This window comes from Haplochromis burtoni, unplaced genomic scaffold (assembly GCF_018398535.1).
Source record: "Haplochromis burtoni strain Fernald_Lab_line unplaced genomic scaffold, NCSU_Asbu1 Contig_317, whole genome shotgun sequence".
In the NCBI taxonomy this organism is placed as follows: domain Eukaryota; kingdom Metazoa; phylum Chordata; class Actinopteri; order Cichliformes; family Cichlidae; genus Haplochromis; species Haplochromis burtoni.
In genome coordinates this window covers 242,446-269,805 of record NW_024582678.1, presented here as the reverse complement: position 1 = coordinate 269,805, position 27,360 = coordinate 242,446, and the positions used below count along the sequence as shown (strand labels likewise).

Sequence of the window (27,360 nt, the reverse complement as noted above, 5' to 3'; positions counted from 1 at the left end):
CCCTCTCCTCTAGACTGGAGAGACGAGACTCTCCAAGTACTATCAAGAATCCCCAGACACTGCATTGTGTTTTGGGGTAACAAAAGAAAAACTTGTGCTCCACACAGAACATATTATAAAATACAAGACGTCAGCATTTGTGTGGCTCTCAAGCTGCACTGTGGCACACAAGAAGGCCCTTCAAGGGTGGACAACTTGTTTGTGTAACAGCTTCTCTGTCACACAAACAACCAATCAGAAAGAAGGGAGTCTCACCAGTGCCTTCACTCCTCCCACTTTCTCATTCAGAAGAAAGACAGATCGTCACACTCTGTCCTATTCTGTACTCTTTGTGTATTGAAGGAAAAAAGTACACATTCAGAACTGTCACACACAAAGCGCTCTGTCATTTAACTCACAATTCACATAGGCTAGGCATCAGGATATTCAGTCACATATGCGGCCATCAAATATGCTCCTGATCACGGGAGACTCCGCTGTGAATCACTTCATAATCAATCAGAGTCACTTCGAGCCCACACAGAGTATCTGGAGCACAGTATAGATTTGAATGTTACCTCTTTGGCCTCGTCTCTCTCCGAGGCTTCTCCTGCCAGCTCCACAGCAGTGTCGCTTTGAATGTTGTCCTCTCCTGTCTGACCGTCGGTGTCGTGCCATTTCCTCTCAGCGCACTCGGGCAGCTCCTCATCTTCACCACCACCTTCCTCCTCCTCCTATATACGCATTAAAAAAAAAAAAAGAAAAAAAAAAAGGTCACATCAGTCAATACCGTTGCTCACGCCATGCATTGATGTACTTATTTTTAAACATGCACACCTTTGGCTCATGCCCTTTTTCATTTGATGAAGTCTTAGTGGCCTCGTCTCTTCCTGACTCCCGCTCCCTTTCCTCGTCCTTCTCTTCTTCATCTTTATCAGCCGAATCATCCTTTTCTGCTTCCTCTCCTCCCTCCTTCTCCTCTGCAGTTTCAGGCTCCCCATTGTTTTCTTCTCCATTTTGGTCCTTGTCCAGCTCCTCTGCTCCTTGCTCATTTTCTCCTCCATCTTTCTCACCATCCTCCTCCTCATCCTGATCTGCTTCCATCCCTCTGTCATCGATGTTAAATGGATTTTCCTCTGAAAAAGGAAAAAAATTGAATCATTCATTTTCAGCAATTTGTGACTTTTATATCTGTGAAAAGATCTTTACAAATACACTTACTACACTTACTTGCTTACAATGACCCAGTCTAAAGCCAAAATTGAGTATCACATAAGGCATCACTGATAATAAAGCATGCGTGTTTCTCGACTGTGTTAGTAAAGCTATAATTTAAGCAGCAGGCTTCACCTTCACCTTCACCCTCATCTCCATCATCATTATCATCTCCATCCTTGTCACCCTGGTCCAGATCGAGTTCCTCAGGCAGATCCATGGCCTCGGGCTCAGGTCTCTTGTCTTGTTGACCGTGGTATGGGTCTACTTCATTTTCATCAAACTCTCTCTGGGACAAATAACAGAAACACAGAGCATGACACACTTGTCCATCCATGCAAATCCTGTTCTTCGCTCACACCGACATTTGCAGTTCAAAGCCCTAACGACTGTTTGTTGTCTATTACAGATTTTACTTTTGACACGTATTAAAATGGAAATCATGGGAGTTAGGTGAGAAGAAAAACCTCATCTCCTTGTTCATTGATCATGTCTTTCTCCTCTTCGTCCATCTGTTGGTCTTCATCCTGGTTCTTGTGATCTTTTTTGGGGTCTGCTGCATCCAGGTTGTCATCTTTGGCAACCAACTCAGACTCACCCTGAAAAAAAAACATATGACCATTCATGATGTTACACAGAGAAAACTTTAGTTAAAGCTTTCTGGTGGCTGCTTTATATAAATGAAGGTTTAAGATTGGATGCAAACTGCTCTGTCATATGTACTTTTTAAATTGTGTTAATGTTGTGGAGATACCTGATCCATGCCCTGACCAGACTCCTCCTCCTTGTCACTTCCTTCCTCCTCCCCCTCATCATCATCATCATCATCATCTCCCCACATTTTTTCATCCAGTGTATCTGTCTGGCCTTCACCCAGGTCACCCATTTTTTTGTCCAGTTCTCCGTCGTCCTCTTTATCTGATTCCTCGTTGTCACCTTCAAATCAAGCAAAGAAATGCAGAGAAAAAATTCAATCATGGTTACCAATTATCTTTTATAGAACCAGCTTGGGATTCCTCTTCTATCCAGCTTAACTGACCTGGTTCTTTCTCATCAGCGTCGCACATCTGGCCATCAAAGTCCTCTGACATCTCAACGGCATTGTCTTCTGACTTAATATCCTCTTTCTCATGCTGTTCAGTCTTTTCTTCCCCATCCTTGAAGGTGTCCTCCAGCTAAAAGAAGCAAAGGGCAGGAAGACTTGAGTCAAAGTAAACAGTCATACAGTTCACACTACTTAGATGCCAGTATTTTCATCACCTGATCTTCATTCTCGATCTTGTCGCTGACATCTTTCGTGCCCTTTCCCTCTCCTATACCACCACCTTCATAATCGTGAAACTGTTCTGCTCCTTCTCCATCTCCAGCCATAAGCTCCTGAGGCAGGCAGAAACCCTGAAGGGGACACCACATCAACTGCTTAGTTAAAATTACACTGATGGCATTATTATTTCTTAAATAGGACCATGTGAGTACCTTCTGAGCGAGTTCAGTGAAGATGCTGGCCAGTACAGACAGAAGTTTGCCTGTGCTTCTATGTGCTCCCAGTGACACAGCCAGGTAGTAGCATACAAGGTCAGAGTAAATTCCTAGTAGAGGCTCCAGACGAACCAGCATCCTGCACGCCCTGTTTACCTCCTAAAAGTCAGCAGAAACATGTTAAGGTGAAGAGATTCTGAAGACAAAAAAGCCCTTTCATTGCACCTAAACAGATTTGAGTGCACTCAGACTTCCATTCACAGGTTAATATTTAATTCATTTAACCTATAATGAACTTATACTTTGAAAGCACATCTCTGAACAGTTCCAGATGTTCTTGGTACCTGGAAGTGTGGCGGCTGAGAGGAGTCCCTTTGTGTCTTTAGGTGGCACAGAAGCCTCTCCAGCCCAGTACTAACATCTCCCACACGCAGAGCCTCCACCTCAGCCTCCAGTTCCTCCTCCAGCAGGCGAGTCAGGTGACCAGGCTTTAGCAGGTCCTCCAGAGGCTCCTCCTTGTCCTCTTTGGCACCCTCTGAGATAATACATAAACGGAAGAGGTAACCATCATTGCATTATGAACACTGTATATACATTTGAACTGGCTGGAAACAGCCATATGCCAATGGCATGGTTGTAAGACCTACTAAGGATTTTATTCTCAGGATAAATTAAAAACACTTAGAATAACTGCCCCATCCACCACTGCTCTCTCCTCCCTCATCTCCACCTCACTCTCTTGAACACAAGTCGGGGCTCTAATATTGAAAAATGTGCATAAACATGTTTATATTATTCCAGCAAGCGTCCATTAAAAATACATTTAAAAACAAATATAAACAAATTTGAATTCATTCTCACATTGCTCGACTATTATATCACACGAGGCCAAGATTAATGACATCTACAGTAAGTATCCAGTTAGGCACCCCATTACTTTTAGGGTCAAGCACTAAACTAATATAATGCTTTCTGACTACCAATCTAACATTTTAACAGGTCCTAGGTTACCACTGCTGGTTTGAATGCAACCTTCTGACCTCTCTTGGTGTCTCCATGCTGCTCCCTTTGTTGTATTCTCTCCCGTTTCTTCACGAGTGTCTGGACAGAACACAACAATGTGTTGATGTTTGCTTCAAGCTCAGCAGAGAACTCCGTACAGAAGGTTTGCTGGTGATCTGTAAGGGAAATAAAATAAAACATGAACTGCTGACCCATCTGAAACACTGTTAGTTATTCGTGCAGCTGCTCAGTGCTTTGACCTGTGTCATCGTGTCCCAGGGAGAGCACATGAATCCTCCACGTGGTGAATTCTGTGACGGTGGCCTCCACCTGTCCTCTCACATACTGGAGACTCTGGATTACAGCTGGTTGGTTGTCTGGAGTGCCGACACACACATCTGAGGTGAAGATCTGCTCCACAATGGGCATCTGAGCCCCTATAGCTCCCAGACGGTTGAAGGCCGAACAGCATTCGGTAAAGTAGTTCCTGTGGGAAACAGCAGTGCTGTTGCAACCGTTTTGTATTTGTTGCTGTAATGTTAGACTTGAAAAACGCCAGACAATAATGTCTTACCATGTATGAAGAACACCATCAGAGATTGGCTGTGCTGCACAGTCCAGCTCCACCTTCAGGCTCTGCGTCTGCTCCAGCATTGTAGTGACACGCTGATTTAGTTGGCACCATGCAGCGTCACCCCTCCTCATCAAGCAGCCAGGGGGTTGTCGCTGCGCTGCTAGTGGGGATGGACACCTCAGGGTGTGCTGCTTGCAGCTGCTCACCTCCTCCTTCTGAAGGTCTTCGGGGCAGCAGTGCAGCAACCAGGCCAGCTGCTGCAAAAGGGTATTACACTGGGCTGCGAGCGCTTGGCCCCTCTTCACCCAGTCCTGGAGAGAGGCTTGGGGTGGGAGGGTGCAGCCTGGCTCCTCACTCTGGCTTTGTAGGTGGGCCTTGATGCCCTGGACATTGTCAGTTAGCCTCCTGGGTGAAGTGATAACAATTAGGTTAGATGCTGCAAAGTTTCCATGGCAACATCTTATTTTTTTAGTTTGATATAAAACATAAATCTAAAAAGAAATAGTAATGATGTTCTGACTGAATAGCCTGTGATGCACCTGTGCCACAGCAGCCTTTACTTCTAAAAGCAAACCTAGCGTACTGACCTGAGATGGACCCATTGTTCAATGAGTTTGGCCAGCCGTCGCCTCTGTTTGAGGAGCAGCTTGAAGAGGTGAGCGGAGAAACCCCTGCATCGCTCTACATTCCCCAGACCCAGCTCCTACAGCAAACATTGACACGCATGCATCACAATGAAGATAACACATGCTAAACTTTAAGTTCCTCATTGTGATGCTTGATTTTCATCTAGTTCATAGGTACAAGTGTAAGTTGTGCATGTCGCACCTTAGCAGCGTGCTGCAAAGCAGTCTGCAGGGCAGTGTTCCTGGCCCAAGACTGATAGAAGTACTTCTGACAGCCGTCCCATGCTGTCAGCAACTCAGCAAACAACCTACAATAGGAAAAAAGAGAAAACAGTGTCTCACTGCAAAACCAGAGCATGTCCACACAATTACAGGCGACGCTGTAGTTGGCCTTTGAAGCTCTTTTAATCTCTTCATTGTGCAGTACATCACTGGCCATCTGTTCTGTAAAGCAATAGCTAGCTACATGTGTTGCTTGTTTGATAGAATACATCCACACACTTCACGATTACATCTGTTCTTGAGTGTTGGAGTGTAATTCGTTCAATGTTGAGGTAACTACTGAAATATTAAAATCTACATTAATATTGTGGCTTACTTCTGTGTTTGTTTTAAGAACTTCAAAATAAAAGCACTGTTGCATGACAGAAAGATTAACCCTCATGCAGCGCACGAGGCACTGATTCAGAACAAGGCCTCTGTAAATAAGTTCTAATTACATGCTCTCTGCATTCTCCTGAGTCTTGACAGCTGAGAGAGCGGTCGTCATCTCCAGCGGCTGCATGTACAGAGCCTTCTCTGCATATGCTGTCCTGTTCCATATTAGGCCTTTGCGGTACGACAGACCTTAAAAGCCAATCATACAGAAAAAAAATTAATTCTATTTAAAAAAAAAAGAGTATAGAAGTTAATTGAAAATGTAAGTCAGTGTGGGGAACCGACCTATTTCTGTGAGCATCTTGAACAGGTCAGACAATGCCCTCTGTTTCTGCTGTAGGATGTGCTTTATCTCAGCTTTCTGCTTGTCTTTATCTGCTGATGTGTTTATTGTGAGGCTCTGCAGGTCCCGCAAGTTGCTGATGACCTCGCCTGAAAGAAAAAATATTTATAAAGATTTTTATTCTTTTTTTACATTTACAGTATATATAAATAAAGGTTCTCTCTCACACACACACACACACACACACACACACACACACACACACACACACACACACACACACACACACACACACCATTTAGCTGGATTTGAGCAGACAGTATGTCTGAACACCTCAGCATTTGTTTGGCTTCTTCTGTCACATCATCAATAAACACTAGTGTTCCAGTGTCACTGGCAGCCATGCACGTCCAAGCCATCACACTGTCTCTGCCGTGTTTTACAGATGATGTGGTGTGCTTTGGATCATGAGCTGCTCCATGCCTTCTCCATACATTTTTCTTGCCATCATTCTAGTAGAGGTTAATCTTGGTTTCATCTGTCCAATCAATGTTTTTTAATTTTTTTTTTTTAACAAAGTTCATTCTAGCCTTTCTGTTCTAATGGTGGTGCGTGCGGTGCTGAAGCCTGACCTTCCATGATGGTTCCTGACTGCTCCTCTTCTGCTGCCTGAGGTATCTTTTATCCTCACTAATTTCAAGCTAATCTTTTCCCCACTTTGTCATTATGAGGTATTGTGTACTGAATTTTAGAGATCAATAATGAATTTAATCCATTTTGGAATAAGTGTGTAACAAAACAAAAATATGGAGCATGTGAAGCACTCAGGCATTTACAAGAATATTCAGGTGTATGTTAACACAATGTCATATTTTTCCCAGAAAACAACATCCTAAGATCCCGAGGTCAATGTGGTGACTGTAACTCAGAACGCAGAGCTAATGTACTAATCGGAAGGTTGGGGGTTGCCAGACAAGGGAAGGAAAATGAAATGAAGACACTATTAGAGTATAAAAGTGCCTACAAAAAACCCCAAAACAAAACAAACAATAATAAAACAAAAAACAAAAAAAAAACAAAAACAAAAACAAAAAAAAACACAACAAGAAGGGAATCGTATAAGTTGCTTGGAAGAAATAATATGTAAGCACGGCTCATCTCTGCAAAGTTGGTGAAAACTAAACGTATCCGAGCCATGCAACATAACAGCGACTCCAAGCACAGCACCAATCTACAGAATAATGATTCTGGTGGTTGTTGGTTTAGTTAAAATCCAGACTTCAATCCTTAAGACAGCTGTGCATAAATAAACCCACCAACCTTGATGAACTGCACCAAAATTCCTCCACAACATTTTGAGAGAATAGTAGTCCAACTGAAAACGGCTACTCGTCAAGGTTCTTGCTGCTTAAGGTGTTTCCACAATTTATCCAATTAGATGTACTTTTTTGTAGTTTTTCAAAGGACTTCATAGAGTGCTTACATGACTGCAGTAGTAGGCTTCAGTAATCTATACTCCAATGTCAGGACAGTCACAGGACGGTGTCAAGTCCAACAACATAACTGAATTATTTCAACTGTGATTTTAACTGTCCAGCAGTAGCTTTCTCACCAGTGAAGCAGTCCAAGTCTTCAGCCAGCTCAGGGACAGGGTTTTTCTTCAGCAGCTGGATGCACATCTTCTTCATCTTCCTGGACAGTACAGGCAGAGATATTTGTAGAGAAGAAGCTTTGAACCCTTCTTCTTCTTCTCCGTCAGTCTAAAATATAAAAACATAGTTCAGTGATTAAAAAAAAATGTTGAAAGAGAAAATTAAAGACACTGTGTGTTCTGTGAGATCTGTACCTGTAGAATCCTGCACTTTAAAGGCAGGGTGTTCTTTAGCAACTGGTGAACTCTGTGGATGGGCATTTCCTGTGGGTTAGCGTCCACACTGTCCAAGCTCGCGCCGCTTCCCTGCTCCACCAGAGCAGGAATACTCGGACCATTCAAAGCCTCTTCAAACTGCTTGATAAACTTGAAGAGTGTACTGAAAATCATAAGGTGATTACCATTAAAGCAGTCATTTATATATCGTTACACTTGACTGAGGCTCAACTATCTTGACTTGCTACAGGTCAAGATCATTGTGGTCAACTAAAACTAAAAGTAAAATCTGGTGCAACAAACATTTTAGTCAACCAAATTAAAAAAGACCCCACTAACATTTGCACTTTAAAAAAAACTTAATAAACTGTAATAAAAATATGTATCAAATGTGTTTACTTTTATTAATCTAGATAACACTGCTTAACAGCCAGATGAGGCGACTCTTGTTCATACTGATTTAGGATGTCCACACGAATCAATTCACATTGTTGTGTCTACTGGAATACTGAACCTTCCAACTTCTTGGAAGCTATTATTTAAACAGTAAAATTGAAACTGAAACTAGACACCTGAACCTGGAAGCTAACTGTGAAACAAATGCCGGCCACATACCGATGGGTCTTCTCCACTGACTGTTTGATGGACCAAAAATTGACATCATTCCATTTGCAGATCTTAACAAAGTCCTAAGAATACAAATTCATATGTAAGACAATGACAGAAAACTTTGCAGTGAAGTTCAGAGATTCAGAGGCAAGTTTGAATAAGTGTTAAGAGTTTGATAAGATTTATAAGGATATACCTTGAGGTCCTTTTCAATGGTCTGCCTGTGTTGAGTAATTTTGGTTTGAATGCCTTGAGAAAACTGATTGTAGTATTTGTACAGGTTCCAGAGAAGACTGGACAAAGGCTCTGTAAAAGCAAGCAGTACTGTGTCAGAATAAACTCAAGTACATGTTAAATGACACCTGAGATAAAAACAAAGTCCACGGTGATGTGAAATGTGTGATTTCAAAATTTCAGCAAAAGGCCGTTTCAGTGCTGGTCCAGTAAGCAGGTCTGAATGTGTAGTGTACAGGAAACAGCAGTGATAGCTGACCTTGCCCGGACTGCGGGGGGACCAGCAGGAGGTGGCAGTGAAATGTGAGCAACATGTTCAGACGAGTGTGGAACTCCCCCAGGGTGGAGCCCTCCAGAAAGGCCTGAAGGGTGGAGGACACTGAAGACAGGGAAAGGTGTTCTACCCCTTCAGCTGGAGAGGAAGACAATAATAAATATCTCTTGGCATCCTTTATTTCCTTGTGCTTTAAATTTGAAAGTTTGAAGTTAAATGCAACAGTATTTTCTGCAGTTTGCATCTCACAGAAATACAGACAGAGAAGCAGAGATAGATCCTCGCTTCCCTTCAGCTGATAAAATTTACACCTTTAATCTGATATTCACCCCCCCAGAAGATTTATTTTATTTTATTATATTAATTTTTAATTAATTAACACCTTTCATAAGACCACCACACTGAGTCAGCACGCACGGATTTGTTAGCTCGTACCTGTACAAGTCTCCGTCCTCTGTTCCTCTAGGTATCGCTCCAGCAGCTGGTAGACAGAGAACCAGTGTTTGGTGGACTTCTCTGTGTGACGCTTCATTGCATTGTCAAGACTGCGCGACCAACAACTACAACACAAAAACCAGAGTTAAAAAGCTCCTTATCACAGTGCTTAATTTATGAGCTAGTTAGTGATTGGTTTATAGCCAAAAAGTAACAAGTGAATGGATTTATTCATCTTTGTCTTACCTGAGCTCCAGCTTGCGCCACTGAATAATGAGCTGTGTGACGGATTCCAGTTCCTTCCGCAGAGACACTGAACGGCTGGCGTTATTCTCCCAGTCCTAATGAGGGGAGCAAGGAAAATCAAAGAAAACAGAAATAGATGAGCCCTGTACAATAGGCTCATTTGGATGACCCGATGTCTGCTATTGATGGGCCTCGTTTACTAAAGTACGTAGCAAAATTATTGCTATATGTTTACAAAAAAAAGGAGTGACTGTGTAAAGTTACAAATGAAATGTGCCGACAGACAGAGGGGTAAAAATGAAAGGTCATCAGACCATAAGAAAAATAATGAAAAAAAAAAAAAATGGTGGGTGACAAAGAGCAGTTATAATAGGAAATTCACTGCAATATGAATATATATACACATATACATACACCTATGGCATCAACTTCAAAATACTGTGTCGCCTTGTTCACAAGATTTTTAGGTCACTGAGATTTGAACTCATCCAAGAGTTTTTGTAAATACACGTGTGGTATCAATTTCAAACTCCTACGTTGCCTCATTCTCGAGTTGTTGTCCACACTGCCTGCAGTGACGACAATAACCCGTCAAAGTCTCATCTTTTAATGACTCATGAAATGTGATGCACGAACATATTTCGACAAACAGACTCAGTAACAGACGCATGCATGAGTTTACGCAGAGATTTGTGCATGAGGCACACTGTCACTCATTTCTTTTACAGAAAATCAACACTTCTTGGTACTGAGGGAGCATGATTCAGGAGATCTCTTCCTGACAGAAGTCACCTGTGCTTTGCTGAGCAGGATCTCTAGGCCGTTCAGAAACTTAGCCACCGGGCTGGCCAGATTGAAAGCCTTGATTCTCTCCATCACCACATTCAGCTGAAAACACCACATACACATACAGGAATATATGTCAGAAAAACAGAACAAAGTGTAACAGTTGGGATTCTTTACACTGTCCCTGTGAAAGCTGAATTAATGAATATGTATTTATTTGAATCACAATTATGCAAAAATGCTGTATTGAAACCACTTATGGCAAACTTACCTGTTCGAGGGCAGGGTGTCCAGGCCAGTCCTCTAGTCTCTGCTTCACTGCCACACTCAACTGTTCCAACACAGGGAGACAGAGAGAGGCCTCGCTCATGTTAGGGTGCTGGTAGAAGTCATAGGGTCCGTCAGGGGTGATGGCCAGACCCTCGCCACCACCAGAGCCCTGCACAGTGTTCTGGAGGATGGCAGAGAGCAGCAGTTCACTGCCTGTCAGCTGCTGGTCCAGGTCAGAGTCTGAAGGGGGAAACAGAGGTTTATACAAGTACACTGGAACTTTGTCACAAGAAAAGGATGCATACAGGCAAAGTTACTAACCAATGAGGTGATAGAAGTGTGACATCACTGGAGAAGCAATCTGATAAGACGAAAGCAGGGCTTTGATGTGTTCTTTACTGTGATTGGCTGGTGCTACGCTCTTGTACCAAAGCGATTGAGCATATCCCAGACACAGGCGCTGATGAACGTGGATCACTGTATTCAGGGTAGCAGGAGAGAACGCCTTCATCTCAAAAGACTCTTCGTGGGTTTTGTCTTCGAGCCCTTCTAGACTTGTGCCAGCTGCTCCTTCTAAACTTGGTTCAGACACGATGTCTGCAAAGTCCTGGATTCAATATCGGCAGAAATTGAGCTTCAAGTGGATATTTATGCTTTCCACATGCAAACAGCTTTTATTTCATTTGGCCTTAAAAAATAAAAATGATTGTACTAGATCGTCACCATATGATCAATATGAGATATGATGGTTAACGTTAGGATCGGATAATCAGAGAATTGATGGGTCATTATTTGCTGTACAACAGCTGTACTGCAGTACCTTGTTGAACTGAGGAAACTGTCGTCTGAAGTCTCGCTCCTCCTGTTCATCCTCAGTCAGTCCTGAGCCGTGCAGTCGGCTACGGCTGCGGTAAAGACTGGCCTCCATTTCTTCATGCTCTTTCCTTCGCCTCTCTCGCTCATCCCACTCATTCACCAAAGCCTGTAAAGAATTACAATAGAAGGAGCAAAGGAAGAGCAGATTTTGCAGGATTTCACAGTTTGGAACAGAAAACTATTTATATTTATTTAAAGTCATTAGGATGACATCTCTCCCAGTGAAAAGTCTTAAAATCCTGACCTGACAGATGTGTCTGAAGATGCTGCGTGCCTCGTGGCTGAACTCGCCCGTTGACAAGGTGTGACACTGGACATAAAGCAGAGCACTGAGTAGCAGAGTGCAGGACTGAGGCATCACACATGCAGTGTCCTGCTGGGGCAGAAGTTTCACCAGGCTGCGCAGAGTGTCCATACAAACCCTGGAACACAGAAAGTCTGCCCGGACCAGGTACGACGGCAGGCTCGGGGACAGGAATGGGAAAGCCAGAAGGCAAGACACCAGCCTTGGCAAACCAGGTACAGGATTTAGCAAGGCAGCCACCTGGGAGGCTACCAGCCTCATACCGTACCGGAGCTGAAGGATACCCGTCCTCACTGGCCCAACAACATCAGGATAAAGGGGATAGTCCTCCACCAACCTCTGGCAGAAACGCTGCTGGGAGTTCTGCCAAACAGCCTCCTCCTTCAGGACGGCCTGGACTGCTGACTTGGATTTTGAAGCAGAGGAGCCCTCCAGCGTATTGAGCAGCTGGGACAGCAGGTCCTGTATGGCTGATGTCTGACCAATGCTGCACAGGTAGTGCTGGAGCTCCTGGTACAACTGACCATACTGAGGCTCATGAGGACGACAAGCCTGCTTCCTGGAAAGCTCAGCTATCTGCTCCTTCACCTGCTGCATGCGGATCCATAGATACCTAGTAAAGCAAACATCAGGCAGTATAACCTAAAGCTCATTGCATTGCTTCTCAAAGACCTTTTATGATGGTATTAATGACTCTTTCAAAATGACAGCCTTTGTTTGCTTTTAAAAGTTAATCTTCTTAACAGCGGCTGGTTGTCGTTTCATCCAAACGCACAGTAAACATTTGGTTCAAGAGTCCTTAAATTTGCTTAACTACAACTTAAAGTTTGAGAACCCCACAGAATTACTAGTATTTCTAAATGCGTCACTGCCGATAGAATAAAAAAAAAAAAAAAAACAGAATCAAATTAATGCACAATGACCAATTATATCAACTCCATTCCCACAGTAAAATCTTCAGAGAGGAATGGGAGTAGTTCTGATTTTCCCTGTGACTTTGATGCAACCGTGACATGCTGAGAGATCAGCATCCAACTCTTACCTGATTCGAGGATGCTGGAAGCCATCAGTTGTGCTGCTCTCCTCCAGTTCTGCTCCGGTCATCAGCTGAGACCACAGGCTCCGCCCTTTCCATTCTTCCTGAAGCAGAGCCAACTGCGACAGACAAAAACAGAGTACTTTTGAGTGTTTTATTGTAGAAAGTACTCTTCACCCACCACATTCCATCCTCTAAAAACAAAAACCCTCATTAGAAAATAACATGTTTGAACATGATCTTATAGTGAACTTTGAGTTTATTGTTCAAACCAGAAGACCTCATGTTTTCTTCTAAAGCAGTCTGAAAAGAAAAGGTTACCTTTTTAAAGAAAATTACTTACAATGAACACTACTGTTACATTCACATGAAGCCAATGGTTGTGTGTATTTATACTGACTCAGTTACAAACACTTTACACCTTTGTCAGGAGAGTACTACAGACCTCCTGCTGAGCATAGTTCAGTTTGTAGGCTCTCTTTACAGCTGGGTCAAAGATGGTCTGTGGTGTCCACACTTTGATCTGCAGCAAGCCCATGTTGACCCAGAACACTCCAGAGCGAGCCAGTGAATTGGAGCCTTGGACTTTGCTCTGGACATATTGCTGCAAGCAGGTAAGGCAGGCTTCCACCAGGCCATCAGGGAGTAGTTTAGGAGGCAGGAAGTCTCTAAAGACCGTCTGGATCTCCTGGGCAGCAATAAGAGGGTCAGGGTCTTCCACCAGGCTCTCACAGCTCTCCATGTAGCCTTCCTGCAAGGTGGGAGGCAGCACGTCAGCCATGCTTTGAAGTTGCCGACGCAGGACTGCACCTTGGAGCCTAAAGTCAGTACCCCTGAGGAGAGATAATGCAACTGTCATCAGCAAAGCCCAAAATAAAAATTGCTGGTTAAGGACATTTAATGTTCCATTATACCTAAAATCAGCCAGCGCACGGATGCTCATGTTGTCCCAGAGCACAGCAGAAAGATCCTGCAGCTGCTGAATCCTCCCTTTCCAATCCCCAAGTCTGACATTGGAGAGGGAGAGGAAAGCCTCTCCTGAAGGTTCCCATGAACCACCCGTCTTACTACAGCTGAGCACTTCCAGTACGCAATGGGACCGCACTGCTTTGCTCAGCAGAGCTGGACCCTGGAAACCATATTGCATAAATGTATTAAACAAGCAGAAAACCAGCAGTGTTTGTGGAACAGCGAGTTTGGAGATATTAATAGCTGTTACCATGTTATCTGTTCCTTGGTGCTGCTTTGGATCCGCCTGGGTCTCAGGATGTAGAGGGTCCCATTTAAGCCAGTGTTCTGGGTTTGAGGTTATGCTGCAGGTCCACAGGGAGGATAGAGCCTCCGACAGAAGCTCACACCATACAAACGGCAGCTCCTCAGCTGGCTGGAAGATAACACATATTTCAGCTTTAAATGGGGATTTTCGTTTGAAAGGCTAACTTCTGGACATGAAATGTCCCGTGTGAGAAATGTGAGTAAAACTGTTCTCAGCAATTGGTTCTTAATGTTTCAACCAGATATAAGTTGAACAGTTGTGATGTAACAAACTCTTTTAGCTGAATATCAACATTTTATATGTGGTCAAAGAATAACTACTGACCCGGTCACTACTGAGCAGGAACCACAGTGGCTGCAGCTGTCTGACATTCATCGGGGTGGACTGGAGGCAGTAACGAAGATGTCTGGAGAGGTCGCGACGTATGCAGTCCTCAGCCTCCTGGTCACTGCAGGTCAACATGAGGAGTTCAGTATACAGTCCATCAACAACATCCAGAACAGGTGCTTTTCTATTTTTGATTACACGACAAAGATGAGCCTTACCTAGGAGAAAGAGCTAGATGCAGCAAGTCTGTGCTAAGTCGTAGCTGATTTAGGACGGCAAGTTCCTCCATCAGGGGCCAGAGCTGGGCCCTGCGGCTGAGCTGCTGCAACTCCTCTACGGACAAAGGGACTCCATCTGTGGACTCGTCATGCTCCGACATGGAACAGACTTCCAAGAGCCCTCTGGAGGTCATGCAACACTCCTGCTGCTCCACACTCGACACCAACCTCTCCATCACCCCTTATGGGAAGACATATGGGAAGCATGCCATCATGTAATGTTTCACATTCATGCTCCTGAATGTTTTAATACCAAATGGTATTTCTAAAAGATTTATATTGTATTTAGTTGAGAATCTTGAAGCAACTCTCTAGATTCCAGAAAACATGTTCAACAAAATCTGACTCTAAAAATAAAGTTCAAGATCAACTCCGAGATGGCAACTGAACTTTCCTGTTTCAGCACAGATGATCAAAGTAAATTCAGTAAGCCGAGCACGTGAGTTAAGCACACAGAAACAAAGCCATCATCAACGGAGCTCCAGAAACATGGAGGCTGTACAGATGGCAAAAGCTTTTCTGCAACTCAAGCTCACCTGACTTTTGAGGGTCCAACTGGTTGTTTGCTAAGAGAATGAGGCCCCAGGCTTCCAGGAGACTTTCTTTGATGTCCAGTCCGAGTCCAGCACCCTGAAGTCGAACCAGCTCTTGCTTCGAATGAATCATGTTGTTGTCCAGTTTTAGATCACTCACATCCAGGGCTTTACTCAGGAGCCTGAGCTGAGATGCACACTTAACTACTGACTCCAGCTGAAAAGACAGATGGATATAGTTTCATCTCATAAATATAAGAATATAAAAGAGTGAGTGACAGATGGTACTTAAACTGGCTTTTATATTACTTTATTATTAGACCTAGCTGATGAATTATATCCAGACCTTAAAAGGAAGAGTTTTCCCCAGGGTTTTCTGAATGCCCTTCAGAGCTGTAGCTACAGACACTGGGGTGGACAGAACAGTCTGGATGGCTGTTGAGGTGGCCTGCAGCTCCTGGTGACCTCTATTTTTAGAACAGCAATTTCAGAAGAAAGTACTTCAGACTAAATAAAAATACATATACAAATACAAAATACTTGTATAAATGATACAAGTATTTGCAAGAAAGGGATTTACTCAAACGTGACATCAGCGTCTCCCAGGAGAAGCTGTGGCAGTCGGAGGATGAGGTGTTTCTGGACCCACTGCCAGTGCAGAGACAGCACAGAGATGCCCTTAGAGTCGGGCGTCAGTGTGCTGCACACATCCCAGAATCGATCGAGCCACTGTAGCAGCTGCAGAATCTAAACGCACAATGACAGTGTTGCAGTTGGAGACCATTCTTGTCAAATTTTAAGGTTGTATTTAGATAAAAGAAGAAATACAAAAGAGTAGATTAAAGAGTCAGATAGCGTTCTAACCTCAAACATAATGTGGTCTGAGATGTAAGGTTGTCCGGTTTGAACAGCCTGCAGGATGAAGTAGCCCCACAACTCAAAGAAGGTTTGCAGGTGCATCAGCACAGGGTGTGGCAGGTGACCAATATCCACAGTCCCTGTGAGGAGGATTTGGGTATTTGTTAACTTTTAGAAGCACTAAATTATATTCTAATATAAAAACCAAAGTGCATACCTTTACTGAAGGCCGTGGCTATTTGCAGTACAGAATTCGGACCAGACAGGTTGACAGCGCAAGTGCATACAACAGACCTCTCTTCTCTGTCCATCATCAGAACGATCCTAACACACAAACCGCTCATTAGCAGTCCATTTGTTAACACAGCAGATCTGCATAACTTGATATAAGACTCGGAATTAAGAGAATGGCTCCTTATTATTTCAAGAGTGGAAAGGCTAGATAACAATTAGTCCCACCTGTTGGCAACTGCGTTTAGTGCCTCTAGGAACTCCGTGTATCTTTCTTCATCCTCAAAGTTGCACTTGTTGGCCAAAATGTCCAAGTATTGCTTATTCCACCGCATATCCACCAAAATCCTGTATTCATCTGGCAACACAACATTTGTTTAGATGTTATCATTTACTGATAGATACATTCAGTTTTCTTGAAGTTTTCCTAAAGTCATCTAGTAGCAGAAACAGGCAGTAAATTAAAAAACAAACAAACAAAAAAACTTTTATTAAAACTTCAATATTCTAGTGTGCGAATAGATTTCACTTTTCTTTCACCGAAGAACAAGAAAACTGTTTACCTGTGCTGTGGGGCTGGAGTAATTCTGCTAGTGACTTGCCCTTAGCAGCAAGCTTGCTACCAAACACAGCCTTTAAAGCCCTGTTTCCTGCTTCCACCTGGACCAGCGCGGCATCTGCAAGAGTAAACCGTCACATTATCAGGGGATCTGGAGCACTGAATAGCCCTGCCATCGATTTGCAAAACAATTTAATTTGACTTTTTGACATTAACTTTGTTTCGAAGAATAAAGCATCTTTGCTGTAGTCTAAATGTTTGGGTTGTTGTGTGTAGTGTAGTTTGTTTGCACTGTAACAAACCAGGAGCATATTTGTGGCTCTTTCCCAAGTGTGACAGCCAGCTGCTGCGCATGATCCAGTCTCCGTGAGAGGCTCTCTCTGTGAGCAGTCTCACTGCTGTGGGGATCAGCCTCAGAGCATTTCCATCCTCCAGACCCCCCACTGCTTCAGAGAACACCAGGCCTTCATGGACACCGCTGTTCTGCAATACCCTCTGTAGGTCACTCAGACTCAGAGGCTGGCTCCTGCAGAAATAAAACTTATGTAATCACTTCTTTAATGAGAAAATGTATGATTTAGCTGGCGTGACTAATTGATTTACCGTTTGCCTTGGAGGCTGAGTGTGTTCAGACAAAATAAGAGGACCTGTCCATCTCTGATAACAGTAGAGAAGCAGGAATCCTCTGTAGAGAGGAGGGCAGAGGGGAAGCTGTCAGGCCAGACTCCAGCACACAGCAACCCACAGCCCCATTCTTCTGTGTCCAGGATGCTCAAGTGCTGCTCAATCACCTGCTGGGCTTTCTAGAAAGAAAATGTACTCATGTTTATTCATCCTTTATGAAGGCTGACCATTTCAAATATTTCAGGTTATCCAGAGTTTCCCCTGATTTTCAGTGGCCTATCAGAGGCTATCAGGGTTGTTGAAGGGTGGTGGTGTCCACCCTTGACTGCATTTAGCTGGATCTGAGCAGGCAGTATGTCTCTGAACACCTCAGAATTCATCGGGCTACTTTTGTTCTAATCACTAGTCTCCCAGTGTTGCTGGCAGCCATGCATGCCCAAGTCATCACACTGGCTCTGCCGTGTTTTACAGATGATGTGATATGGGCTGTTCTACCTTCTCCATACTTTTTTCTTTCCATCATTCTGGTAGAGGTTAATCTTGGTTTCCTCTGTCCAATGAATGTTTTTCCAGAACTATGCCAGCTTTTTTTTTTTTTTTTTTTAAAGCAAAAGTCCAATCTAGTGACCAATCAAGTGGCTTGTACCTTGCAGTGAGCCCTCTGTATTTACTTTCATGCAGTCTTCTTTTATGGTAGACTTGGATATTGATACGTCTACCTCCTGGAGAGTATTTGTTCATTTGCTTGGTTGTTGTTGCCTGTTGAGAAGGGGTTTCTCTTCACCATGGAAATGATTCTGCGATCATCCACCACTGTTGTCTCCCATGGAGTTCACCAGTGCTTTCTTTCTCAGGATGTACCAAACCGCAGATTTTGCCACTCCTAATATTGTAGCAATTTTGCATTTTTCTTTTCTCAGGTTAAGGATGGTTTGTTTCACCTGCATGGAGAGCTTCTATCTATCTATCTATCTATCTATCTATCTATCTATCTATCTATCTATCTATCTATCTATCTATCTATCTATCTAGATATAGAAAAGGTAGATAGATATGGATTCCTATACAATATGGAGAGATCGATAGAGAGATATATCTTGAAAAAAAACATAACAAAAAAATACCTTCTGGTTGGCAGAATTGTGCTGACAGAAAGAGTAGGCCTCCCCACAGGCATGCTGCAAGGCGCTGGGCAAATCCACACCTCTCTGTAGCTGGCAGCTCAGCAGAGTGGCAGCATGAAGAAGAGAAGCCACTGATGAGGCTGGGGAGTCTAACAGACAGAGGCCAAATGCTTTGATAACTGCTACAGACAAACCGAGGGCTTATTTATTTATTCTTATGCTGTTAGCACTTACCCCAGATAGCAGATTTAACGGCCTTATGTATTTCAATCAGCAGATCACACACACAGTCCCCGGTCACCCCAGCAGTGTGAAGCAAAGTCTTTAGGTCTAGTGTGTCCCAGCACACAGCTTCGTGTTCCCCTGGAATGTAAATCTCCACCCCTCTGTTCCTCATAGCTCTGGAGAGCTCCCCGTGCACAGGATCCATGGTCAGGAACAACCTGGGAAGAAAAACAAATAAACAAAAAAACAAAACACACATATAAGAACTGTTGATGAATGGTAAATGGCCTATATTTGTATAGCGCTTTTACGAGTCCCCCCCTAAGGACCCAAAGCGCTTTACACACCCAGTCATCCACCCATTCACATACACATTCACTCACTGGTGGAGGCAAGCTACAGTTGTAGCCACTGCTGCCCTGGGGCAGACTGACATTAGTGAATGCAACAAACCAGTGATAGTTGTACTTTTTTATACTACCTGAAGTTAGGGTGTGGGGTGATTTTGGGAGTGCTCCCATCTATGACACCACGTTCGTTGATGACGAGTGATCCACCAGGCTCCAGCAGAGCATTGAGGCGATCCAGCACTGAGGCACTAATTACATAAATGCACAATCAGTGCAGTTGGTTATAGTGTTCGTGTCATGGCTGACTTCTATACAACTACAGTTCTTGCTTCACATTTCACAAGTAAAACATGTTTAAGATGAGGGAGAACAGTTACACATAAGCTAACATTTCTCACTTGCAGAAGTTGACGTTGTCCATAAGCAACCAGTCGCCAGACTGAAGGGCCTGGACGAGCATACCATCCAACCACTCAAAACCTCCGTTTGTCCAGCCGTCCTCCAGCTGAGCCAGACGCTCCTTCAGCAGCGTAAAGTCCATCTGAAGCTTAGACATGTCTGAGGACAATACATGTAATGTTACAATATTTTACATACTTGACCAGCAAAAAAACAACAACCAAAAAACAAAACAAAACAAGACACTTGAAACTGTTCCCTTTATATTTTGTCTGTACTCAATAATTGGTTGTTACCAGTGAACACTTTGAGCTTGGTGTTGAGTTTCTGCAGCAGGAGGATGATAACCTCCAGCTTGTTCAGTGCCTCAGAGTTGATTGTTCCTCCAGTTCTTTGCAGTCCTTCCTGCTTCAGCCAATGGCAGAACAGGCCCCATGTCTGCAGCAAGAACTCTGTGTCCTGGATGCCACCATCAAGTGACATCAATCCACGCCTTATTACCATGGCAACTATGTAATCTACACTCTCCAGAACTTGCTGCCACGGGCGCATGATATCCACCTGCAATGAGGAAAAAAGGGAAAGACCGCAGGTTGACGTGGTCTGCTATTTTCAGGTTATAAACAAAGACCTGAGTTCTCAGTGTCACCTGCTCAAAGCCTCCCAGTAGCTCTGTGGTGTCCATGGCACTGTTCATGGCCATGATTCTGAGGCGATGTCCAGTCAGTAAAGACAGCAGTCTCACCAGGCTGGTCTTTCCACTTGCTGTGGGGCCGACCAGTATGGTCATCCAGCCCATCTCCACACACTTCATCAGGGACTCCAGAGGCCTTAAGCACTGATGTGTGATGGACAGCGGTGTGTCTGGAGCCACATTGGCTCCACCACTGCGATGCAGCACAGAGTAGCCCACCTGCAACAGCAAATGATTGGAGGGTAATTTGCAAACTATGATTTGAAATGAAATAAAACAATAAAACAAGTTTTATTGTTTTGACAAATCAACAAACCTGTAGGTTGAATGGAGTGATGTGGAACTCTCTGGGGCCGCAGTAAGGCTCAAAGTCCTCCCCAAACACCTTCCTGAACACAGACAGCACCTATATGGCACGGGAGGAGGTTCAGTATTGCCACTGGTCATGAACTAAAGTATAACTGACTCCCAGTACCTAATAACTGAACACAATTCAGTTCAGCCACCAGCAGCACAGTTTCCAACATGCTTCTGATAAGAGGTTTTTGCAGTGAAAGTCCTGCCATATTGGAGAACAGTCCTAGCCCCTCCTGATATGAATATCACCAAGCCAGCCAACTTGGTTTTAAGCTTCTGATAAAATCACAGTGGAGGTATTCCAATAGTGCTATTCGTTGCGATTTAATGTTCTTTTCTCTCCTTATAGGAAGTCAAACTATTAGTCCGTAGGATATCGAGATATTTCAATAAGAGGAAATTCAAACTTGTAGTGGGCTAAACACAAACCCTTGTAGAACACCACATTTAACAGATTGAAAAGTCCAAAGTTACAGTTTCAGTACACATGGCTTATGACAATGGAGTTTTCTTCCTCGTCTGAAGATACGCCATTCTAAATTGACTACATATGTGATAAGGAAAGAGCACTTAAACTGTACGTCATTCACATACTTAGCAGGCTATGAAAAAGCTGGTAAAACAGTTTACCTGAGCTTTATCAGACTCTGTTCTCATTCTGTCAGCATACACCAATGCCACATGCTGGCCTGGGTTAAAAAATCCAGGTGCTTGGTCAGCCTGCATAAGTTGACACCAACGGAACAAGTCACGCAGGTTGAACTCCCAGGGACTTCCTCTCTGACCCCAATGTCTGTCTTTACACACTTCCTGGACAAGCTGTGGAGAGAACACATTAAAAAAAATGCATTAAAATAAAAAAGTATCCTTTAGTCTTTTCTTTATATTTTGTTACATACAGTGCACATACATTAATGCTTTTGTGCATTAAAAATAGCCAAAGTTTAAATAATGAGGTTAAATGATAAATGATAAATGACCTGGAATCACCCAATGTGAATTGGGTGCACTATCCATGGACTGTCAGTGTGTAAATATTGATGACAAGACCCAGCAGCAGCACACTCTTTAAAGAGTTTACTTGGTTGTTAAAAGGGATCAATCTCATGTAGGAGTGAGCGGTTTAGCCACTGCCAAGTTGACATAAGCATCTGCTGAAGACCCATACTTTAGACAATGCCTCTATCTGGCAATAGAGCTCACTGCTGGCAGACGGGCACCCCCTGGAGTGGAGTGGACAGTGAACACGCTACCTTTATGGAACCATAAAACCAGCTTTACATGCTTTCCAACCTGGCGCTATGATGAAGAGTAATAAACTGAAAGACGCAACCCACACTAGCATCTGGTGACCAAGGTGTAAAATGTGATTTTCAGTCCATCACGGATGGCGTTTTCTCTGGTCTGGTGATGCATTATACCTAACACTCATCACTGTGAGAGATCCATGTCATATAACTCTAACATAACAGGAGGCTTGTTTATGTGACTTGATATTTCACAGAGACAAAAATGGTTTTGGAGTTTGAAATTCTCAAAACTGGACGACAACATCCAATTCAGAAAAGAATTCAGCAGATCAGTTTGTCTAGGTTTTCATGGCGGTAGGCTTTAGATAATTCTGTTGAAATGTAAACCTCCACACAAGCCTGGAACCCTGAGCACTCAGTAAAGCGGACTGGATGGAGGGAACATATTGATGTGGTGACACTTACTGCAGGGTGTCCTCTAAAAAGAAAGCACACAGGAAATTACTGCCAGACAGTGCAATCCTGGTTTCACCAGAACAGATCAGGTTCATTTGAGCAAACTCTCATTAGGTCATCATGTCTTTTAGCAAGCAATTAGCCCACTTTTCCCTTAAAGCCTGAAGAAATGCACTGATGGATTTTGGCATAGACAAAAACATGGATCCATGCTAGCTTATCAATGGCACCCTGCTGGTGGCAGGGTAACAGCATGGAGATATTTCTTGAAGTAAGTAGATATAATAAATGTGCGGAAAACCTAACAGAAACCAACAAAATAAAGGAAAAGAGAAAAGCATACCCTGTTACTGAATTCGACCATTTTGATAACAATTTCCTTGTCGATACTGGGAAAAATCAAGTCTCCTATGAACTCCATGTCCTTGCTGGTAAGCTGGTCCACAAAAACCTGGGAAGACAGGGCCAGATAAGAGTTCATGAAAAACAGCAACCAGAATATGAATGATGGAATAGCTCATCTGGCTGATCCATCATAGTTCAGAGGTCATTTTAAGGTTACTTTGTAGAATTGGAGTGTTTTACAAAAACTGCCTACATTGTTTTTGCACAACTTTTCTGAACAGGCACAGATGTCACCACTGTAGTTTTCACATGTTTATGGTGTGGTAAGCAATCACAGTGACTGAAATTATTCACAAATAAAAAACAAAACAAAAAACAGCTGAAACCTGACACACCAAGTCTTCTTTTATCCCCTGCAACAAGCACATTATAAAAATCTTACTCTTAATTTTTAAGTGGATCTGGTCAACTAAATAACTGTCTATTAAGACTATTCTACCGCACATAAAAGCTTTTCTATGAAAATAAAAAAAATAAAATAAAAAAGCAAAAACCCTTAATCAGGTCTTACCTGAGTGAATCTGTTAAGGAAGGATTTGGGCAGCCCCTTACGCCCCCCACCTTGAGTGAAAGGGTTCTGGCATCCAAAGATCTTCGTCTTGTCATGCTGTACCTGAAAGCTCATGGCCAGTTCTGGAATGTAGATCTCTGCTCGGTGATCAAAGCAGGCATTAAGGCCTTCCAGCACTGACTGAGAGGCCAAGTTCAACTATGATGGAAAAACACCAATAATACAGCTGATCAGTCTAATCAGATTGTTTGGAGTTTGAAAAATGTTAGAGCAAAACTATAAAATCAGTGCACAAAACTGCGAGAGTGTTAAAAGAGTGATCCCTACCTCGTCCAGTACCACCCAGTGCCCTGCCTTCAAAGCAGCCAAAAGGGGGCCATCGCGCCACGCAAACTCTCCTCCCTTCCCACCCTCCACTGGGAGATCTGTCCCAAATAAATCGGTGACATCCTGCAGAGAGTGTATGTCATCATTACCAGAGGCTTTAGAGTCGAGTTCAGAGCACAGTGCTGAGCATGTCAATTTACCGTTTGCTCCGACAGGTTGATTCTGACCAGATGGTTTCCAGAAGCTTTTGCTAGTGCAGCCACCAGGCTGGTTTTTCCCACGCCAGGTGAGCCCTCGAGGAGCACAGGCCTCTGCAGCTTCAGTGCCCGCAGAATCCTCTGAGCATTCACTGCAGTGGTGCCTGCTGCAATGGCGTAGTTTGACAGGTTACGGCTCTCGGTGTGAGGCCCTGGAAACAAAGGCATTATAAGACATTACGCAAACATCAGTGAACTCATCACAAGCACTTAAAGAGTTGTATGTGTGTTATCATGGAAGACAGGTCCACTGTACACTAGAATAACTTTTTGACCAATAGTTATTTATTACAATTCAAGTCATTCAAGTCATTCAAGTCAAATGAATAGCTTGAAATGGTACAAAGGTAAGTGGTGAACTAACTGCCAGAGGTTAAACAAAGAGGTAAGGATACCCAAAAGTGTAAAATGATGTACATTTCAGAATGATACAAAAATGGAAGACAGACAGTCCATCATAACACTTATAAATGTAGGTGTTTCCTACAGAGAAACTGCAAACAAAGTCAAGGTGTCAGTGAGTACAGTTTCCTTCACCATTAAAAGGCACTCAAAAACAAACTCTGACAGGAGGAGGTTTGACAGACCCAAAGACATAACTGAATCAAGTTTCTGGGAGTTAACAGCTTGCATTGTCCAAGCTATGCCAGAACTGCCTCAGGAAAAAGAACAAGATGGTAAGCTTGAAAACATGGAGTGACCAGCACAGTCTCCAGACTTAAACCCCATGGAGATGGTTTGAGATGAACTGGACAGAAGAGTGAAAGCAAAGAAACCTACAAGTGCCGCATATTTATGGGAACTTCTGCAACAGATATGGGAAGAACTTCTACTGGTTTTTATTGTAGAAAGAATGCTTTCAGCTGTTATATCTGCCAAAGGTGGTTACTTTGATGAGTCAAAAGTTTAGAATACATTTTGGTCTATAAATTGATTCCTCCAATCGCTTATTTGTACTATGCTTTCATTTCAGAGTGCAGTGAGACATCAAAGCGGCATCATTTTCAATAAAAAACTGGAAAAATGGGGTGTTCTAAAACTTTTGACCGGTAGTATACCTGAGCATGTGTAGTTTCATGTAAAGAAAGTCTTTGTAGAAGTGGTGCAGAACAGGATCCACATCTCGGAATAAAGCAGCTGTTCTAGAGCGGCAACTAGCCCTCTATGGGTGGACATAGAGCTACTGCATCACGTTGTACTGAACTTTATTGCACTAAAAACTCAGCTTGAATTAGATGACACACTTTTCCCAACACTGTTAATGATTAATAAAATTAAAAAATGGTGTGGATATGTCCAGGCTATTCTAGCCCAGTGATTCCTTAATAGTACATTAAGGAATCACTAAATGTATACCTAATGCGATGTAGAAGGGATCAATGCCAAAGAAATCCTCTCCCCACTGAGGCTCCCGTGGCAAATTGCTGTCATACACTCTCAGGGCATCCATTACATCCTGGTCCAGCTTGGTCATCTTGCTTAGTCTCTGCTGCAGGAAGCTCAAGCACAGACGACGAGCAAGGAGGACACCGTCTGCACAGGAGGCTGTGGTCCCTGCAAAGAAGCCAGAATGGATCTACCAACAATTTCTTTCAGTGCCAAACTTTCAGCGGAATTTAAACATAAGCCGTCAGCTCACCTGAGCCAATGCCATCGATATAAACGAGACAAGCAGCGTGGATGAAGGCAGTAACAGTGTCCAGACGCAGGTCCCACTCGGCTTCATCTTCGTCTTCAATAGCTCCCATGGTCATGAAGCTATCTTCATCCCGCTCGCACACAGCATTGAGGAAGTTGACCCATGAAAGAATGTCTCTAACACTCAGGATGCAGCGGCGGCCAAAGTCCTGCTGTGTGAGCCACTCGATGAAGTCCAGCATTAGCTCTGCAACATCCCCACCTGTGTTCAATTAAAAAATTATATTCATCTGCTTGAAATCAGTCATTTTAATCATCACCTTCTTTAACATAACCTCTAATGAGAACTCAGTGGCAACAGCACACTATGGAAATTCCACATCTGCTACACAACTCGATATTCACTCTGGATTTTAGCTTTTCTTTATTCTCAAACTTCTGAGCAACGTGTATCTCTTTAAATGCTAAATAGTCTCCCATGTTCTAGACTCGAGGCTCTAACTACACCTGTTATACTGCTCAACAAAGTGTGTATTAGAGCTGTCTTTTTTAAAATGACTGCCTGCTACTGCTGGAAACAATGTGGAATTGTGGAGACAAACCAGAAGAATAAAACTGAAGTTAACTAAAAAACATCATACATGGTTCATAACATAAAAGTCAAACGCTTTTTAAACTATGCACTTGGTCATTTTAAACCCGGTGAACTGTAAATGGGTTACCATCAAGAGAGAGGCCTGAGCGCAAGTTGTGTTGGATGATCTTAACCAGGTCACTGCGATTGTTGGTCTGAGGGCACCAGATCTCTGTGAAACGATTTCTTAAGGCTGGAGAGAGCTGTGAAGAAACATACATGCACAAGTATAATCAGATGACACCTATGTAAAGTTCCATCTCACACCTTCAGCACATAAATAAGTCCATCATCATGACTGTGTTTCACCAGCCACTCTAGTATAATATGTGCAATGTACAATAAAAGTCAAAGTTTAATGTTTGTGACAGATCTGTACAACAGGTCTAATTTCTGCAATATTCAGATATTTTTTGCAGTGTAATGCTGCATAAAATATGTGTGGTAGGTTTAAAATGTTCAATGCGTGTTTTCTGGGGCTGTGACTTGCAACAGTTCACGTGATGTGTTTGTGTCTTCTTTGTTTTTGTTCTATTATAAATGTGGAAGCAGCTATTTTGTGCAGCATCAAAGTCTAACAAAAACTTCCCTACAGGAAAAACAGTAGCTTGCACCATTTTGCATCATTTCATCACCTCTTTCTTGCCAAAGTCTCCTCCAGGGTTCATGGTGGCGACCAGACGGAAATTTGCAGCTGCTTTTATCAGCTCCACGTCACCACGATCTCCGCTGCCCTTCTCTGCCAATACAAGGGACTTCTCCGTCTCCAGAACACTGGTAGCAAACAAACACACTATCAAAGGTCAAAGCTTGTGCAGTGTTTTTAAAATTAAATGTTGGCAAGTTTACACTCAGAGGAACTTCTCACATTCCAAAAAGCCAATTCTGTGCATTTCCTTACCTGGATGACTGAGCGTGCATCAAGACATAGCTTTTCTTAAGTACCAAACAAGTGAACGCTACAACTACAAGCAATCGAGTGCAAATACAACTTAAGGTTGTATGTTAACAATGTTAACTTAAGACTTTTTGACCAACAGGACTCAGAAAGCTTGGGTCAACAACTCTCTTTCGGTTTCTGTTCCACCTCCACTGGCTCCCCCCAGGGCTGTGTGCTCTCCCCCTGCTCTTCATCCTCTACAGCAATGACTGCAGATCCACACAGTCCAACTGTCACCTGGTGAAATATGCTGACGACACAGTTCTCCTGTCACTGCTGTCAGGCCCCTCACAACACCATGGGCCCACTATTCAGGAGTTTGTAGAGTGGTGTGACAGCTCCAAACTTAAACTGA

At 43.2% G+C, this 27,360-nt stretch overlaps 1 protein-coding gene across 5 annotated transcripts in view; it reads right to left on the bottom strand.

Moving 5' to 3' along the window:
* The window catches only part of mdn1 (midasin AAA ATPase 1), a 67,368-nt gene that overhangs the window by 6,691 nt on the left and 33,317 nt on the right, over positions 1–27,360 (bottom strand). For 4 of the 5 annotated variants that reach the window (XM_005942110.3, XM_042228302.1, XM_042228303.1 and 1 more), the window contains 59 exons: positions 26,701–26,839; positions 26,154–26,268; positions 25,433–25,693; positions 25,150–25,347; positions 23,737–23,945; positions 23,537–23,659; positions 23,210–23,407; positions 22,637–22,744; positions 21,218–21,406; positions 20,547–20,636; positions 20,186–20,449; positions 19,833–20,097; positions 19,536–19,695; positions 19,269–19,385; positions 18,797–19,005; positions 18,563–18,711; positions 17,418–17,617; positions 17,117–17,340; positions 16,819–16,932; positions 16,484–16,613; positions 16,242–16,348; positions 16,031–16,164; positions 15,747–15,913; positions 15,513–15,633; positions 15,170–15,383; positions 14,574–14,814; positions 14,353–14,476; positions 13,972–14,136; positions 13,667–13,881; positions 13,198–13,585; positions 12,759–12,871; positions 11,657–12,329; positions 11,357–11,518; positions 10,858–11,143; positions 10,538–10,776; positions 10,273–10,368; positions 9,481–9,575; positions 9,235–9,359; positions 8,785–8,937; positions 8,488–8,597; positions 8,298–8,371; positions 7,662–7,845; positions 7,428–7,575; positions 5,818–5,964; positions 5,595–5,721; positions 5,078–5,183; positions 4,837–4,952; positions 4,250–4,654; positions 3,936–4,162; positions 3,714–3,851; positions 3,018–3,208; positions 2,671–2,832; positions 2,455–2,589; positions 2,234–2,369; positions 1,949–2,130; positions 1,662–1,793; positions 1,330–1,483; positions 817–1,115; positions 558–713 (listed from right to left, as the gene is read on the bottom strand). In XM_005942110.3, the coding sequence (XP_005942172.1) occupies positions 558–713; positions 817–1,115; positions 1,330–1,483; positions 1,662–1,793; positions 1,949–2,130; positions 2,234–2,369; positions 2,455–2,589; positions 2,671–2,832; positions 3,018–3,208; positions 3,714–3,851; positions 3,936–4,162; positions 4,250–4,654; positions 4,837–4,952; positions 5,078–5,183; positions 5,595–5,721; positions 5,818–5,964; positions 7,428–7,575; positions 7,662–7,845; positions 8,298–8,371; positions 8,488–8,597; positions 8,785–8,937; positions 9,235–9,359; positions 9,481–9,575; positions 10,273–10,368; positions 10,538–10,776; positions 10,858–11,143; positions 11,357–11,518; positions 11,657–12,329; positions 12,759–12,871; positions 13,198–13,585; positions 13,667–13,881; positions 13,972–14,136; positions 14,353–14,476; positions 14,574–14,814; positions 15,170–15,383; positions 15,513–15,633; positions 15,747–15,913; positions 16,031–16,164; positions 16,242–16,348; positions 16,484–16,613; positions 16,819–16,932; positions 17,117–17,340; positions 17,418–17,617; positions 18,563–18,711; positions 18,797–19,005; positions 19,269–19,385; positions 19,536–19,695; positions 19,833–20,097; positions 20,186–20,449; positions 20,547–20,636; positions 21,218–21,406; positions 22,637–22,744; positions 23,210–23,407; positions 23,537–23,659; positions 23,737–23,945; positions 25,150–25,347; positions 25,433–25,693; positions 26,154–26,268; positions 26,701–26,839 (10,609 nt within the window). The remainder of the gene's footprint in view (positions 1–557; positions 714–816; positions 1,116–1,329; positions 1,484–1,661; positions 1,794–1,948; positions 2,131–2,233; positions 2,370–2,454; positions 2,590–2,670; positions 2,833–3,017; positions 3,209–3,713; positions 3,852–3,935; positions 4,163–4,249; positions 4,655–4,836; positions 4,953–5,077; positions 5,184–5,594; positions 5,722–5,817; positions 5,965–7,427; positions 7,576–7,661; positions 7,846–8,297; positions 8,372–8,487; positions 8,598–8,784; positions 8,938–9,234; positions 9,360–9,480; positions 9,576–10,272; positions 10,369–10,537; positions 10,777–10,857; positions 11,144–11,356; positions 11,519–11,656; positions 12,330–12,758; positions 12,872–13,197; positions 13,586–13,666; positions 13,882–13,971; positions 14,137–14,352; positions 14,477–14,573; positions 14,815–15,169; positions 15,384–15,512; positions 15,634–15,746; positions 15,914–16,030; positions 16,165–16,241; positions 16,349–16,483; positions 16,614–16,818; positions 16,933–17,116; positions 17,341–17,417; positions 17,618–18,562; positions 18,712–18,796; positions 19,006–19,268; positions 19,386–19,535; positions 19,696–19,832; positions 20,098–20,185; positions 20,450–20,546; positions 20,637–21,217; positions 21,407–22,636; positions 22,745–23,209; positions 23,408–23,536; positions 23,660–23,736; positions 23,946–25,149; positions 25,348–25,432; positions 25,694–26,153; positions 26,269–26,700; positions 26,840–27,360) is intronic. The other variant, XM_014340000.2, reaches the window with a different exon arrangement.